Here is a 17,114-nt window from a genome sequence, read left to right as displayed (position 1 = left end):
TTTTAGTACACTTTTAACCAATCATATTCATTCGTGACACTTACATTTAGAAAATTTAATATAATCGATACAAAATTATTAAGTGTCATTGTTAATAAAAAATAAACTAGACAAAACACGCTGAACATGGTGGCGTTTTTAGACACTGGTGTGTGTGGACCTAAACATGCATTATGCCACTGTAACACAACTAATGTCTAACAGCCTCTGGCTACTGAGTAGACTAGCGTGGTTAAAATAGTAGCATTAAAACTACATAAATATACCTAATATTATAAAATACTCAATATAAAAATAATTAATACAAAACAGTAAAGAGAGCAACATCAGCGGCAGTATTTAACAATCAAATAAATTAAAATAACATTTACAAACAACAATAAAGATAATTGAATAAATTAATATTAAAAGAGGCTTATGAATAAATTGGCTCATAGATAACAATGCTGGCTGGCATGAGCCTATCATAGTAATCACAAGCTATTAAATTAAAAGGATATATCTTGACATGTCAGGAAGTCAGTCAATGAATAAAATAGGTTCTTCAAGAGCCAGGCAATTAACTTCTTTTTAAATGTCCGCATGTTATTATTATTAATGAGGTTACTAAAATTATTGTAAATTCTCTTGACATCACCGTATGACTCATAAAAGTTTTACTCAACCTACAATGAACAAAAGACATATTATTTTTACCTCTTGTGTTATAACTACGAACATCTTCATTAAACACCAAAACAGGGGATTTTTAAGAGCATAACTAACAAGATCAAGAATGTAGAGATTAACAACAGTATTGATTTTAAGTTCTACTGGTTTGAAGTGGTAAAAGGATTCAGCATTAGCAAGTATTCTGTCGGCTTTTTTTATAAAATTAATATTTCATTCAAGTGGCTGGAGTTTTCCCAGAACAACAGACCATATATTATAATTGATTGGAAGAGGGCAAAGTAAACCATTCTAAGATCATTGATAGTGACAAGGGACGTTAATCACCTCAAGAGGTAAATTACTCTGGACAACCTAGGTAAAATATTGTCTACATGACTTGACCATGTAAGCTGATTATCTATGTATACACCTTAGAACTTAACACTAGTTATATTAACAAAGTTGGATTGAGGCATATTAAAAGGAGTGAATACAATATTCTGTGCTTTAGCGTGATTTAAGTAAAAACCATTTGTTTGAAACCATGCAGAAGCATTAGTTATAACAGTCTTGAAAGTGTCACTGAGATCGTATATGTTATCACTATGACTAATAAAAGAGGTATCGTCTGCATACATCAAAATTGTTGACCTAACATGTAGGGGTAGAAGTATATCTTGGCACACACTTTTATAATCAACTTATCTATACGCAATTTTAGATCGCAGTAACAGTAGATCGACGGTTGAACGTCTGAGTTATGATAAGTTATGAAAGTTGTTTTCAAGTTGTGTAAGCTTCATAATGATCCTTTCGTCGTAGCCCATAGATTAGGCAAACCATGAAATAAAGAGCTTATATCTCTGAAAGTTATACTAAAACTTGTTGATTTAGTATCTGAAATCATGAAGAACCTTAGGAGTGACTTACTTGAACAATCTCTATTAAATTCCGTCTCTCGCGACAGAACTCAAAGAGAAAGGTAGTTTTTATTTAACAATATCAGGGACGAACTGAAGCGAAGATATGATAATGTTGAACGTGAATTGACTAATATTAGATATCATAATGGGTTACCTAAAATAGACAATACTTTAAAAACACTGAGTTATCGCAGAGCCTTCAACTTTATTACCAGAATGTAAACGACTTAAAGTCTAAGCGTTTAGATTTGAGAGAGGTCATCTCTACCTGCGTTTATGATATTGTTGAACCTACGGAAACAAATCTTTACCCTCACATAAAAATTCAGAAACTGGGACTCTCAAATTCCAATATTTTTCGCGAAAATCAATCTATTCACACCAGTTCAAAATATTCAGGTGGTGGTGTACTTGTGGCAGTAAATTCTTCACTGTCTGCAGTTGAAATTGTTTCCTCTGACCACAGCATTGAAACCACATTTGTCACTTAGGACTTCTTCCCCCCACTTCTTAATTAATGGTACTTACATTCCTTCAAATCAACTCCCTTATATTATCTAATGTTAGCAACCCCCTAACTATATGCTAATGTTGTTGAGGAGGATTTGGTTGCTGAGCCTATTCTTGATACTGTTATATTAATGGATGATTTAAATTCGCCAGGAATTAACTGGTTCAGCCCATTTCTATGAGCCTTTACCAGAGCTTCTCAGTACCTAATTGACACAGCGTTTTCCTACAACCTTACACAAGTAAACCACATTGGTAATGCTAGAAGTGTTCTGCTCCACCTGATATTAAGCTCTGACCCGTTCCTAGTACGTCAAGCACTGAATCCACTACTTTCAATAGAGGACGGACACCGAGCTCTAAGTTTCTAGGTATCCTGTTTAAAGAGCATACATACTTCTAAGTTAAACAAAGTCCCTAATTTTGGGGGAACCGGAAATGAAATATATAAATCAGATGATTTCTTTCTGGTAGTGTAAAGTCCTTCAAGCATGTATTTTTAAAGTAAAACTTTGTTCGTGTAATGTTATTTGTAGATTTTTTACAATTTATAATTATTGTTATATTTATAAATTTCTTTTGTTGTGACTATTGGTTTTATTAATGTTTTTTATATTGTGTATTTTTACAATGTTTTGAGCTGGTGTTGTATACTTATGCTCGATGTAAAATTACGATTGTTACTTGTTCCAATCTAACTTTTTCCTTAAATTTTATAATATTTCTTTTGTTTTGCCATCTTGTACATTATTATGTGTTGTAAAATTGTGTTTACCGTAAATAAATTATAGTTCAATATACATTTTGAAGATCTGTTTTCTGTTTATATAAGAGGTAAGCTATTTCAGGACAATTGGGAATAAAGAATGCAAACTAACATTCCCATTGCATGTGAAACACCATCTTTGATTTTAGGGCACATGCATTGTTAAATTGAAACAATACGACCAGGCTCAACTTTTGTTTCATATTTAGACACAACGAAATTACAAAAAATGTAATTTATTTGTGGTACATTTTCACCTTTACCTCGAGGATCTCTTCCTCAGGTGGCTAGGTAACTTAAAACATAAGGAGATCAGTCAACAGAAAAGGAAAATTGAGTTGACAATGATTTTGGGGTTATTAATGTTTGTTTTATCAGTTCACGCAAAAGGGGATAGGTCCAATACTTCCTTCATATTGAAACCAAACACAAGTTCTGCGATTCATTCTAAAAAAGGAATAGTGACTGACTTATCCCCTTTTAGCATGATTCACTCATCACCTGCTTGCATACATATTATCAGATGTTCTGTAAATCTTTCTTGATATTGCATCTTTAAATTACACTTCGTTTTAATTTGTAGGGTTCACAATTTTTATTAACTTCTTTAAAGAGAATTAGTAATTAACTTTTGGAAGACTCCAGGTCGACACATGTTGTGTATGTGAAGAATTGCACTTAAAACTTAAAAGTCTTCATCAAAATGAAGCGGCCAGAAGGTGCATTCAAGTTGATCTCGAAGTTCACAAACGTAAATCAAACAAATTTTACTTTCAAATAAAACAAAAAGACAACGAAAACAAAGTAAACAAACATGTGTTATTGTTGATCTTTTACTTCATGCAACATTAATTACAACTTCCGAAATTCATGTGCAAGTAAGACACATTTTATTTACAGCAACCAAGCGTGAGTGTTTTTTGCATTTATGGTATCAATAGGAACAGGTCTGGTGTGTGTGTTTGTGTGTGTCATGGAAAAATTAATATTGTCCTAGCATCATCAATAGCATGCAACGAAGGAAAAGTACCCTTAAAAAGAGAAAAACTGGAGCATATTAAAAAAACAACCCCTACATACCGGCAGAATATGAAAAATTCTACGGTAAAATTTACCCATGGCCAACAGAAGAAAATGACTGCATAAGCAATGATTGATTCCTTATGTAGAGACACGATAACCTCAATATAGCAACCATATCATAATAGTGTGTATTTGTGTTGTGATTTTACTCATTTTGTTGTAAATATAAACAGTAGTAAGGTTTAATAATCATGTGTTTAATTTTGTCCCTAATTCATGCTAAAACGGGATCGGTCAAGCATGTTTAGGATTTTTATGGTAAAAAATACTTTGAATAAATCTTTCAACACGTAAAAAGGTTAATAACAATCATTCTTACTCAGTTTGTAAAAATATCCTTAGCTCTAGTGTTTTTTTTCAATGAATTGTTATTGATTCATAACTTTTTAGCATGAATCTGTTTAAATACAATCTTAGTTCAAATAAACATATCATACCAAACCCCTATGACACGTTTAAGAGCTGGTTGTAGTAAAACGATCTTGAATTTTACCTCAATAACCTAAATCAAGATTAAACCTCATGCGTTTTTACACTGTTCTTCGTGGTCGTAGAATTATGGTTGATGTTCTATCACAAATATTATGAGACGCATCCAAGTGCGTTATAAATTTTCATGTAATATGTACACATTTTGAGTATTTAAATAATGAATGTATAATCCTTTTCTTACAAAGCAAACAGAAATATTAATTAGAAGTCTAAAAAAAACATTTGGATGCGTATTAATTATATTGTTAAAATGATACACTTCCGTAATTATGCGACCTAAAATAACGTCGTAAAATTGTTAGAAGTTTGACATTCTTCTTGTGGGGCTAAAATCAAAATTACAGAGAGTACAGCCGGCTTTTAACTTAGGAATCACAACAAGCATGCTACGAGTCATCTCCGTGTTTATTCTCTCTAAACATGTAGTTAATATAACTAACAAACATTATTATAAGCTGAACTAAAGAATACAGTACACCATAGGTCTGCACGCAATAACCAACGAGTTGAAACTTTGTCCTTCATTAGAGTACCGTAGGCTGAAAGCTGCAACTATCTAAAGCAATTTGAGTAAATAATATTTAAATTAAGTGCTAATTTGGTTTTTAACATTAATAATTATACTCTCTAGCTCTATTATACATTTTCTGAAGTAGCGTCTTTAAACATTCTAAAAATTATCAAAATAAGAATAGAATTGTGTATGTAATTATTCATGAGTTTATTGACCATACAACATGTATATGCCATTAGGCTCGTCATAGAATTATAAATAACAAAATAAACATATAAATAATAGAAAAAGATTTAAACCGAAATAAAATAACAATATTCAACTTAAAAATAGATTGGAATTGTATAAATAAAGTGCGGATCAGAATTATTTAGAACACTCCTAATTACAAAAAAATCTTGAGTATTTCTCTTATTGTTCTATGACGAAAAAAATCAAAGGAGCAGTCTTGTTTTTGAATTGTGAGTATTTATTTAGTTATTTAGTATGTTCTGTGTTGTATTCATGCATGTTTTGGACAATATTAATAGACATTGGAAAGTCGTTTTGATTTGAAGAAGTTGTGTGCTCGTAACAAATTGAATAAGTGTTTGATAATTTTATTGTTATAATCTACCACAAAGTAAAGAATAACAAACATAGAATAGTGACTATATAAATTAAGATGCGTTAATTAAGAAGTTGTGTGTCACTTATTGTCAATAAAATATATTTGACTATATACCCTACTAGTGAATTTTAGGTCTATGTAACATTTCGTTAAAGGTATGAATTAGATTTATATTACGTTATTATTTATTTCTGTGCTGTTACAAGTTCATCTTTTATATATTTTTTCAGCTTCCTTTAATTCTCCATTCCAGTAATTGGTAGCCTACCTATGCTAGATTTTGTCAAATCATTGCTTTGAGTAAGTTTAGCATTCTAGTTTTAGGCTAACTTACCTATATGAAATTAGTGGCAAAATATGAGTTTCATGTTATTAACCCAGTGTAATCTTTCTTTACAAAACAATGTAAGGTTTCAAACTGTTGAAGGGACGAATAACTAAGTTGTAGATTATTAAATGTAGAACTACTTTTGTTGTATAAAGCAATAAGCTAACCCCCATGCTCTAATACTTAGCCCTGTATCAGTGGGGTTAATGGCCAGAATATCTCATAGCCAAACAAAATTTCAATGCTATTAACTTAACGTATTCTACTTATCTATCTAAACAAAAATATACCTATGTGTTTTAGGTGGTGGAAATCACAAATAATTTTGTATTTTAATAATTGAAATGCAAATGTAAATTTGTCGTTATATTTGTATACTATACTTCTTTTTATTTACGAATTTCATTGTTATCTGCTCCGATAGCTTATCTGAGTATTCTGTGGCAGAACGGTTCGTTGTTAGTTAATGGCTGTATCGGCAAAATAAAACTTTCGCGTTATTAATGTAATGCTATCGTTTTTCTGAACAAAACAATATAACGTTTCAATGGGTGGAAATGACAAATAACAAAGTTATAGAACATTAAAAGTGGAACTGTTCTCATACGTAGTAATATTTCATTGATCTATGGATGATCGTAAGTCAATCTCCTATTGGTTGTCAGCTATTACATCATCTTTGGATATGTAAAAAGATTACAACCTTAAATATTTTACCCAAATAAAAGATGTATTTGTTAATTTAGACCTTCTAAGAGGCACTTGTGTCAGGCTGATATGAACTTTTATTCTTAGAAGCTCTAAATGGAAAAAAGCGTCTTTTATTTGGGTCAGTTTCCCTTGATTTCAACTTTATTGTTATTTTATGTATTCAAATATAGCGTATTGGCTGATGTGAGCAGCAACCAATAGTAGGTTGACTTAAGATCATAACAAGACCACATGATGCCCGTAGACCAATGAAATATTAGTCTGTGTGAGAAAAGTAGTTGCACTTTTAATGTTCTATAATGTTGCGCATGTCATTTCCACCCATTAAAATGTTATATTGTTTCATTCAGGAGGATGGTAGCATTAGGTTTTTTCCAAGGGAAAGATATTATGTGGTCACAATGAAATACTCAGAGACATTTAGCGATTTAGCAATTCCTACAAATACAGCTGGTTTCAACAAACCGTTATGGATGCAATTGTGTATGGATTAAAAACAGTATTACAGTTGTTTTTTTAAAATGGACAAGAAAATCGGAAATATTTTATTGGGGAAACCTGAAAAAACTTGCAATTAGAAAAAGGTTTTGATTTGCCACCTTGTAAAGTTGTCACCAGTCTTCAGGCGACTGGCTTTCCTCCACACACGTCAGTTTTTGTTGCAAGAACATAGTATTATGTTTTATATTTATGTTCTTGCTGGTGATGGAAATATGGATGAACTATTCGTCTGAACGATTTCCCCTCATACATAATGATCGGACAAATGATAAAACTGTTCAGTCCAAATCCGTGTATCAGAGCCTTAAGTCATTTCGTTTTTAGTGTGTGACCACTATCTAGGAAACAACTTGAACACAGTCATCCTTGTGTATGACACTTTGTTGCTGTACAATGTAACTTAACTAGTTTTCAAAATAAATGTATAGTCGTGATGGAGTGATTCTATTCTTGTGTAAGTATCATCTGAAAGCAAATGCAAAATACTTAAAGGCCAGTAATTACAGTATGCTTCATTCCGGGGATAACTATGGAAGGTACTGTTCTGTTAATAGTACCTTCTTAGATGCCTCAGATTATGAATTAATTGTACTTTTGTCACTCCCATTTAACAGAATGCTATCTGATGTATTCTACATATATCGGTCGGCAGTGTGACATTCAGACCTATATTATTTTCATGGGACCATAATTACAATAAAGGCGTTTTTCTGTTACTATAATGGTATATTATAATAGCTCATACAAATTTATTTCAACGGATTTTATTAACCTATTATGTTAATAATTGTGTTTGCATTTTATTAGATAATCCATGCTAATTAACTCTCATACTAGCCAATGATTCATTTTGAGTTGTGTTATATCCACTTCTATGACGTATTTAACCGTCAAACAGGCTTTAACTCCGACGAAAAATTATATCTATGTGTTCCCAATGAACTGAACTATTCCAAAAGAATAATGAAATTTTCCAAAACCCTTATCACTTGACTGTGTGAAAACGCTGATTGAAAAGATATTTGAACGTGCTACACAAAGACTGTATCAATGTACTCAATGAAAATTACTTACTGATTAATATTTTTGTGCATTTTATGTATTGTGACTTTACGTTAAATGTGAGAATTTTTATTAGAAAATCGTAGGTATTGTGTTGTGTTTTGTTGTGTATAAAACAGTATTATAATTTTAATGACCCTTTAATCCAATAAGAATAAACATTTATCATGTATTATATATCAATACAAAGTTTAGATTCTGTGCTATTTAAAAAAATGATTGAATGTACAACAAAGATTTTACAAAAAAATCAAAATAAATAAAACACAATGTTTACTAAACTTTTATATTAAATATAAATTTTAACAAAATTTTAAAAATTAACTTTTTATATTTTTGATTTTTTAGCTAAGACTTACAAATTTGCATTCATCTAATAAAATATCTATTTGGGATTACTATTATATTACATATAATGAGTTAGTATGTACAACAATAATTTGGGCCTATCAAAAACCATTACACTTTTGGTTAGTTTTTTTGTATGTTTTAGTATAATATGTTTACACATTTTTACATAGTGATTCATATTTTGTTTTTGGATAATAAATTATTTGTATTTTGGTTATTTCGGATTTTTGCCGACAAAATTTGGCACACAACCAGTGTACTCAATATTTGTTTAACTAGTGCTAACCTTGCTCAGCAACCACTAGTTTTTGCAAGTCAACTGTTTTGTATGAGTTTTAATATTTTTTCCAGTTCAATATTCAAATTCTACATTTGAAAAAAATAAATATATATACTATGTAGGTCTACACATTTGTTTAAAGCATGTAAATTTTATAGCAATTTAGAAAAACCTTTGCAAATTGGGCATTATTACTATATGATGAGTTGGAGTGTTAAAATCAAAATAAGACCAAAACACTAACAGTTGGACCACAAGAAGCTTTGAGCACGTCCAATGACGGGGAAAACGAAGGTAGCTCTGTATCTGAAATGGCACCATATGTCCATAACACTGTATCTGAAATAGCAATGCTCGAGATTGTTGAGATTATCACTATCAATCTTTTAACTAGAAAGTGATGCTTTGTATTTATAAGAAGAACAGAGAACAATAGAGAAACTGCACTCTCCAAGAGCGGCAGCGATCATGTGATGAGAAGACAAGAGCCTGGTGGACCACAGCTTTTATCTCAGATATCGGATACACAGTGAGGTTGGGTACCAAATCAACTTCTCTGTGGGCATGGGAATTTTTTATTTTACCTGTACACGATCAGCAAGGCACCATTGCTGAGTGTTTTATTGTCCAGAGGACCAGAGTAAGAGCTCTTTGAGGGAATAGGTGGAGATCTCTGCTCCTAGACCATTATAGCAGTGTTTCTTCAAACGATGACTATACGGTTGTACTCTTGGCTAAAAATTCGACCTTCCTCTAAAGAGGTGGTTTGAGCCTGCCTCTCTCATGCTCAGTCTAGGGCTTGAAAACTACAGTAGGTCTAGCACAGTGTAGTGTGTCCTACAGTACCATACTAGTGTCCTATTCTGAATATGACGGTTTTAATGGATGTTTTGTCTAACAGGAGTCCATTAGACTCACTTTTAGAAACAAGTGAAACATTTAATTAATAGCTGTAAGTTTTCTACAATAACACAATTATCATGAATAAATTTTTAAGGAACTTATCATTTCTAGTTCATACGCAATAAAAGTGTAAATAAAATAAAGAAACATAATATGATAGAGTAGGATCAAATGAACAAGAGAACACCCCGTTGTTGGCACCCTGAAGATCTTTTGTGACTTAATCCCGAAATCTAGATAATCCAGGTTATTTTGAGGGTCTTGTTAAACTTCAAAACACTCCCAGGATCTAAAAGTCCCACCTCAGCATGTTTTGGAAATGCTCTGTACAGGTGTCTCCACCTGATTAGGGCAAACACTTCACGGTCACAAATGATGTGTATAGCATTCTCCCTGGACTCCCTGTAGAAGTGAGATGTTGAGTGGATAACAATGTTGAGTGCCCATCAACAGACTAGAACATAATTTGATGTCTGGTCTACTGAGTCCAAGAATAGCATCAATGTTCATCAATAGATGGTCTGTGACGGCTTTCATTTGTCTCAGACCTGGGACTTTTCCATTAGAGAAGTCTCTGCAGTCACCTATATAATGACATCATTTTTTACTTGACATTAAGCCAGGCTACAATGAGGTTAGGTGTACTCTGTATAAACAGTGAGGCTTGTAATGATGTGTTTAAATGAAAATATGGACTTTTAGATATAATTTTATTTAGAACATTTTAGACATTTCAAGTGTGATCCTAAAAATTACCTAGCATTTAGTTAAACATTTTTTTTTCATTTGGTATAATAGAAAAAAGTTAAATATTAGATTTCACTCCTTTTTTCAAAAATAACTAAATGAAACCTTGTTAAACATTTTTTTCATTTTGTATAATAGAAAAAACGTTAAATATTAAATTTCACTTCTTTTTCAAAAATAACTAAATTAAACCTACGTACTGTAGAAAAATGATTAATTGTCAAGTTAAAAAGATTTTTTAAACTAAAATGTATAAATTTCAGAATAATATTAAAATTATACAAAATGTACGTAGGGGAGAGGGGGGCACATGTGGACAGGGGGCACAAGTGGACAATTTGAATTTCCCGCCATGCAACTAACCAGTTTAGTTCAAACTTTGTTTCACAGAACAGTGTTGGTCTACTGTTTCCTCCAGATAAATTTAGTGCTGTTTGGCTACATGGTTTAAGAGGTAAGAATATTTTTTATGTTTTTTTATGTAAAAAGTAAAAATTGAGCCCAAAATTTTAACTTTAAAAGTTATTTTTATTCGGGCTCTTCCTTATAACATAAGGTATTTTTATAAACTTAGTAATATTTAAGCAACATTTTATTGTGTAGAAGATGTCATAAATCCTAACCTAAAAAAAAATATCGATGAGAATGCATTCAAACCAACCTACAATCTACTGGTGGGGTACATGTGGACACTTTCAAGGGGGCACATGTGGACAAGGGGGTAGTTTTTGGACAAGTGTTATATTAGTTACTTATTTAACATCTCATAAATGTATAGCTAATAAACTAGCATGTACACTTGTTGTGAATCATTTTTAGTCATTTTCATGATCTAGAACATTTTGTTTTGCCTCCCATAACAAAATTAAGTAAATTATAGCTTAACAAGCCTTGACACCACATCAATCAAGGAGGTTGCAATATTTATTGCCCAATACAGATTTCAAAAGGCTTTTTAAGATTAACTAGTTTTATCTTTATCTAAATACAAAACAGTTATATACATTGATTTATTTATTTTTTAGGGTGAAGATGGTGAAGAACCTACATAAGAAAAAACCGAGAGAGAGCTGCAATTTCAGAGGATGCAGTCAGATGTGCTATTGAGGATATACGGAATGGCAACCAAACAATCCGTGGAGCTGCTGCAAACATATGGACTTTCTAAATCTATGCTTCACAAAAGACTTCAAAAGCTGCCAAAACGCTTGAAAATGAGGACGATCCTGTGCAATCTACTTTTCCCCGGTCTAGCAAGTATAACACCAGACAGATTTTTACAGATGTACAAGAAAATATGATAGTAGACTATCTAATTCAATGCAGTTAAAATGATGTACGGCCTAACCTATAGACAGGTACGTGAATTTGCCTATTCATATGCTAAAAAACTTGGGCTTGAGATTCCTTGTAAGTGGGAAGATGAAAAAACTAGCAAATATTGAATGGCTAAAATGTTTTATGCGCCGTCATCAGTCTACACTGAGTCTGAGAAAGCCAGAAAACACCAGCTTTGCTAGAAATATAAACTTTAATAAACAAAATGTTGATTCATTCTTCAATAATTTGGAAACAGTTATGGAAAAATATCACTTTACTAGTGACAGAATCATAAACATAGATGAATCTGGCATAACTACTGTATTACAAGCTCCAAAGATTGTTGCTCCGACTGGTTTGTAAAACAGGTAGGCCAGAATGTTTCCGCAGAGCGAGGAGAGCTTGTAACATTTTGTGGGATTATAAAAGCTTCTGGTAACACAATACCTCCTGCTTATGTGTTTCCCCGTGTTCATTATAAGGACATTTTCCTTAATGGAGCACCAACTGGCAGTGTCGGTTTTGCGACTCGTTCTGGCTGGATGTCTCAAGAAGTTTTCTTTGAGGTGGTCAAACATGTTAAATTACACACCGCATGTTCAAAAGACAATCAAATCCTCATTTTATTAGACAATCATGAGTCGCACATTAACTTGGATGTGATTATGTTCTGCCGTGAAAATGGAATTGTTATTCTAACTTTTCCACCTCACACTAGCCACCGCTTGCAACCTCTCGACATTGCTGTGTTTGGACCTTTCAAAAAGTTATTGCAAAACCTCTTTTAACAAATGGTTATCTGAAAATCCTGGAATGACTATATCAATAAAACAAGTTGCTTATCTAACGTCAATGGCGTATGATGAAGCTTTTTCTAGGAAAAATATTGTTTCTGGCTTTGCAAAATCCGGAATTTTTTCCATTTCAGCGCTCAGTATTTAGTGATAACGACTTTATCAGCTCTTTGCCAACAGACCAGGCTAAAGAAAATGGAGATAATGAAGGTTCTTGTAGGGCCTAATCTAGAAGAACCTAAGGCAAGTACTAGTGAAAACACCAGTACAAATCAGATGGATGCAGAAAATTACCAAATAAATTCTCAATTTGAAATGAAAAATGCACTCCAACAGTTGTGCGAAAATATCCAAAAAGGTAAAAGTTGTAACCCCAGAACAAGTTCGCCCATTCCCCAAAGCACCGTTAAGAAATAACACTCAAAAGCCATGGGACAGAAAGAAAGGAAAGACATGTATCTTGACAGAATACCCTGAAAAAAAATAGAATAGAAGGCAGCAGTAAAATCAAAGAAAATTAAAGAAGAATTAAAAAAAGAATCTTTTTTGGCCTACAAGAAAAAACTTTTTAATGGAGATGAACAAGGTTTGTCTAAGTCTAAAGGAAAATCTAAACAGAAAAAAGAAAAAACGCAGAATACATGTGGATAGCTCTAGTACTTCTGAAAACGAAGAAGATGATATTGAAATGCTACAGTGATAAAGTCTTGAGCCCATTAGTTTTAAGTGAAGATAGTGATATAGAGGAAAGTAAAGGTGAGAAAGTAGAGTCTGATGGATCCAACATAAATGTTTTAGATTTTGTTTTAGTTCGGCTAGCCAGTAAAAAAAGTGAAAAAATTTTATGTAGCACAAATCAATGACAAGATTTGTCTTACTGAATTTAATGTAAGTTTTTTTAAGAAAAAAGAGGGATCAGGGACATCATCAATTAAATTTGTCAAACCTGATCTTCCAGATGTAAGTGCCATTGACATTGAAGACATAATTGTAAAACTACCCCCTACCGACTGTTTCAGGAGGTACTGAAAGAGCTTGTCAGTATGTTTATCTTTAATTTTTCCTTTACAAAACTATAACATGGGTTGAATTTAATGTTTACTTGATGTGTATGTAGGCTATTAATATTGTTTTTCTATCATTCTTGTTTTAATTTAGTAATAGTCTAGAATAAGTTTAGCTTGCAGGAAAAAATAAAACACGAATCTTGACTTTACGAATTGATGTCATACTTTTACTCTTCACATATTTTTTTAAATATGTAAGAAAATAGGTTTGGTTTGTTTTGTAAGCATAGGTAGGTTATGTTTTATAAGCTATAACACAGGTTAAATAGCCTATTTGTTTTTCTTGTCATTTTATGTAAAGTATACATTGTTAGTTAGTATTGAACTTATTTTTTTACTAGTTTTATTACTTTCTTCACTTAAAGGTTGAAAATAACTACTCCTTGTAACTGTACAAAGAGTCATATGTTTGAGTTTAATTAATAAAAATCATATTTAAGATATATGAAAGATGTTTTTATCTGTCCACAAACTACCCCAAAAAATGTTGGTTATGTCCACAACTGCCCCCTGGAGGGGGGCACTTGTGGACACTCCGTTAACTATTTTAAAGGTAAGAATTAACAAGTTCAAAAGATGTTTTAAAGAGTAAAATGTCATATATTTACATACCTCAAACACCTATATTAGTATATAAATAAAACCTTTGACAATTTTTTCTCATAACAAAAATTTAAAAAAAATTAAAATGTAAAATTTGTCCACATGTGCCCCCCTCTCCCCTACATAAAACCAAACCAATGTACATTGCAGAAAATGTCCCAATTTGGCAGTGCTTGCCCAATTTGAATAATTTTTTTGCCGCAGCTTCATTATACCTTGATTGCTGATCGAAGAGATGAACCTACAGTTTCTGCCGGTACTAAGTATAACGCATTTGGTGAAGTATGGACATTATTACAAAAGAAATGAACCTATTATTATAATGACAGTGTTCTGTTTTTGTTTATAAAATTGTCATTAAAACATACTAATACTTGTGTTTCAGTCTCTACAATGGCAGGTGTTCTTAGTACAAGCAAGAAAGTTTTCAAATTTACTTCCCCCTGTCACACAAACAAAGTAAGTCAGTGTTATGTTCATCTAATCTTTCATCATTCCTTTGTAGTTTTCGACAAGAATGTTAAAAATCTTCATTGTTCTGCTTGAAATGTTTAACCCAAGAACTGGTAGTTAAATTACTCTGTGTGTTTTGTTTTATTAAAATTATACAAATTAACTTGACCTTAACCTGAACATACATGGTTTTAATAAATTATGTTTAGAAATTGAATGCCTAATAAGTATTTTTTGTACTGTACAAAACATCAAATTGAAAAAAGTAAAGGCAGAAAAATTAATGCACCAGTAAAATTTGTGTTTGTTTGTTTCAAAAACAGTAACAAACAGATAAAATATTATGTAATGAACTCGGTTTACCACACACATCCATCTCAATTTTCTAGTTTCCAATGTTAGTTTATATTTTGAACAATTCAGCCAAATTAAGACCTTTCTTTCATTTAAATCTAAAAGTGCTTCCTCCCAGTAGTGCTAACATCACGAGGTTAGGTCAACGTTTACTAAAAACGACATTACATCATAATTGATGATATTTCTCAATGTTTTTTATGAAGTAATAAACTGGAAAAACTGCACTATTAATTTATTCACATGTTGCCTTTATGTTTTCTAAATACTGTCACAAGACTACAGATGATTTTAGCTTTGCACATCGTCAGCTGGAATCATTGTTTCTTATGAGCGTCACTTTTTATGAGTTATTTTGTTGATGTTGATAAGTAATATCTCTTAAGATTTTTAGCTTTTTTAATCATAATACAGGTCAGAAATATGTAATATACCAACAAGGACTCTTTTTGGTTGCCACAAAAGTCATCTGTTGAAGTCATTTTGGAATCTGCCAGATTTTAAGGGCATTTCACAGGGTACAAACATGGTTTTTGTTCCTATGCTTTTTAATAAAAACTAAACGTGCAAGTTTTTGTATATTTTATTTTTTATTATTATGCATATTTTTCTTGTAATCGGTTTATGATATTGAAATATGGGGAAATACATGAAAAAAGAACATTAATAAAATTTTATTTATACAATAAAAGCAGTATGTTATATTTCTGGTATTGTTTATAAAGATTCATGTAAACAAAAATTTCAAGAACTTCATATTATGAAAGTCCCTTGTTTAGTTCCCTGTGTATAAACTGTTGCTTTATATGGCTACATCAAACAACTTAAAATACCAAAACATCCACCAATATAACACAAGGGGTGCAAACAATATTGTAACCAAAAAACTAACTTCCAAACAATATTCATTAGCAACACTATCTCTTGGAACAAAATTATGGAATTCACTGCCAAATAGATTAAGATCAATCACTGCCATTTGGTATTTTCAAAAGACAAATTGGCTTTTTCCTCTTGGAACACCCATTTTTTGAAGTGGATGAGCTTTTTGAGAGTAATGATGAATTAAACAATTATTGTTGATCTTATGAAATTCTTTTATCTGTGTTGTAAAGGAATTGTAATTAATTATTTTTAATCCATTTTTTATTTATTTAATGTATTGCTTCTTTTAAAGGTTTAGACGAATGGGAGGATTGCATTGTTCTTAACATTGAAGTGTACAATGTTTTCAATGTGACAATGTATGGCAAATTGCCATGTAGTCTTTACCAGTAATAAATGAGTATCATTATTTGTAATAAATTTCTCTTTATTTGGTATATTTTGCATTTTTATTTGAGTGAGTTAGTTACTGTGGCTTAGTACTGTGCTGTGCTAAATGTGTAAAAAAGAAAAAAAAAATATTTTTCTAAAATAACCATTTCATAACTTTACAGTATGCAACAATAAGTAATTCTAATTATTTTCTTATCCTGTTGCTTTCACTGAGAAAAAGATATATATAATATGTTGCACTTTGTTTATATTTATTTACTTTCAATATATGCTTGTTTAACTCCTAAAAAACCTGTAGCGCAACAGGTAAATATAATCAGCACTTAAAGGGTTAATGTTTGATTAAGCAAAACTTAATGTATGATTAATTAAGTTTTGCTGTCATATAGAATCTCCAATTTTAGTGTTAGACTTTGAATATGCATTTCATGTTGTACACGTTTCAGTATAAATTACTGATTGCAGATTGCCATACGCAATGCCATCCATGGAAGACCACTGTTTGCCACGCAGGAGCGATCCAGGAGGTAAGGACTTATAATTGGTTATTATAAACAGCTAATTGGTTAGACTTAACAGCTAGCTAATCGCATACTGGGCACTAGAAGTATTTGGAGTGTTTCTTGAATCATGTAAAGCCTTTTGGGAGTGTTTTTTTCTTCCAGGAAAAAGTTTTTCCTATGAATATGGGTGACTCTTTTTCACCCATTAAAATGTTTTTTGATCTATCTGTAATTACTTTTTCAAGAAGGGTCATTTAACTTAAGAACTAAATTTTCTCTATAATACTGTGTCACAAATAAATTACAATTA

General features: G+C 31.6%; 1 protein-coding gene across 1 annotated transcript in view; it reads left to right on the top strand.

Annotated features, from left to right (window-relative positions):
- Positions 1 to 5,434: 5,434 nt before the first annotated feature.
- The window catches only part of LOC124368847 (carnitine O-palmitoyltransferase 2, mitochondrial), a 42,943-nt gene continuing 31,263 nt past the window's right edge, over positions 5,435 to 17,114 (top strand). Inside the window, exons 1-3 of the mRNA XM_046826285.1 lie at positions 5,435 to 5,704; positions 14,602 to 14,675; positions 16,767 to 16,828. Coding sequence (XP_046682241.1) covers positions 14,610 to 14,675; positions 16,767 to 16,828 — 128 coding nt within the window. The 5' untranslated portion in view covers positions 5,435 to 5,704; positions 14,602 to 14,609. The remainder of the gene's footprint in view (positions 5,705 to 14,601; positions 14,676 to 16,766; positions 16,829 to 17,114) is intronic.

Source organism: Homalodisca vitripennis, chromosome X (assembly GCF_021130785.1).
Source record: "Homalodisca vitripennis isolate AUS2020 chromosome X, UT_GWSS_2.1, whole genome shotgun sequence".
Taxonomy (NCBI): Eukaryota; Metazoa; Arthropoda; class Insecta; order Hemiptera; family Cicadellidae; genus Homalodisca; species Homalodisca vitripennis.
The sequence above is the reverse complement of the archived record's forward strand: the minus strand, read 5'-3'. Positions and strand labels throughout refer to the sequence as shown.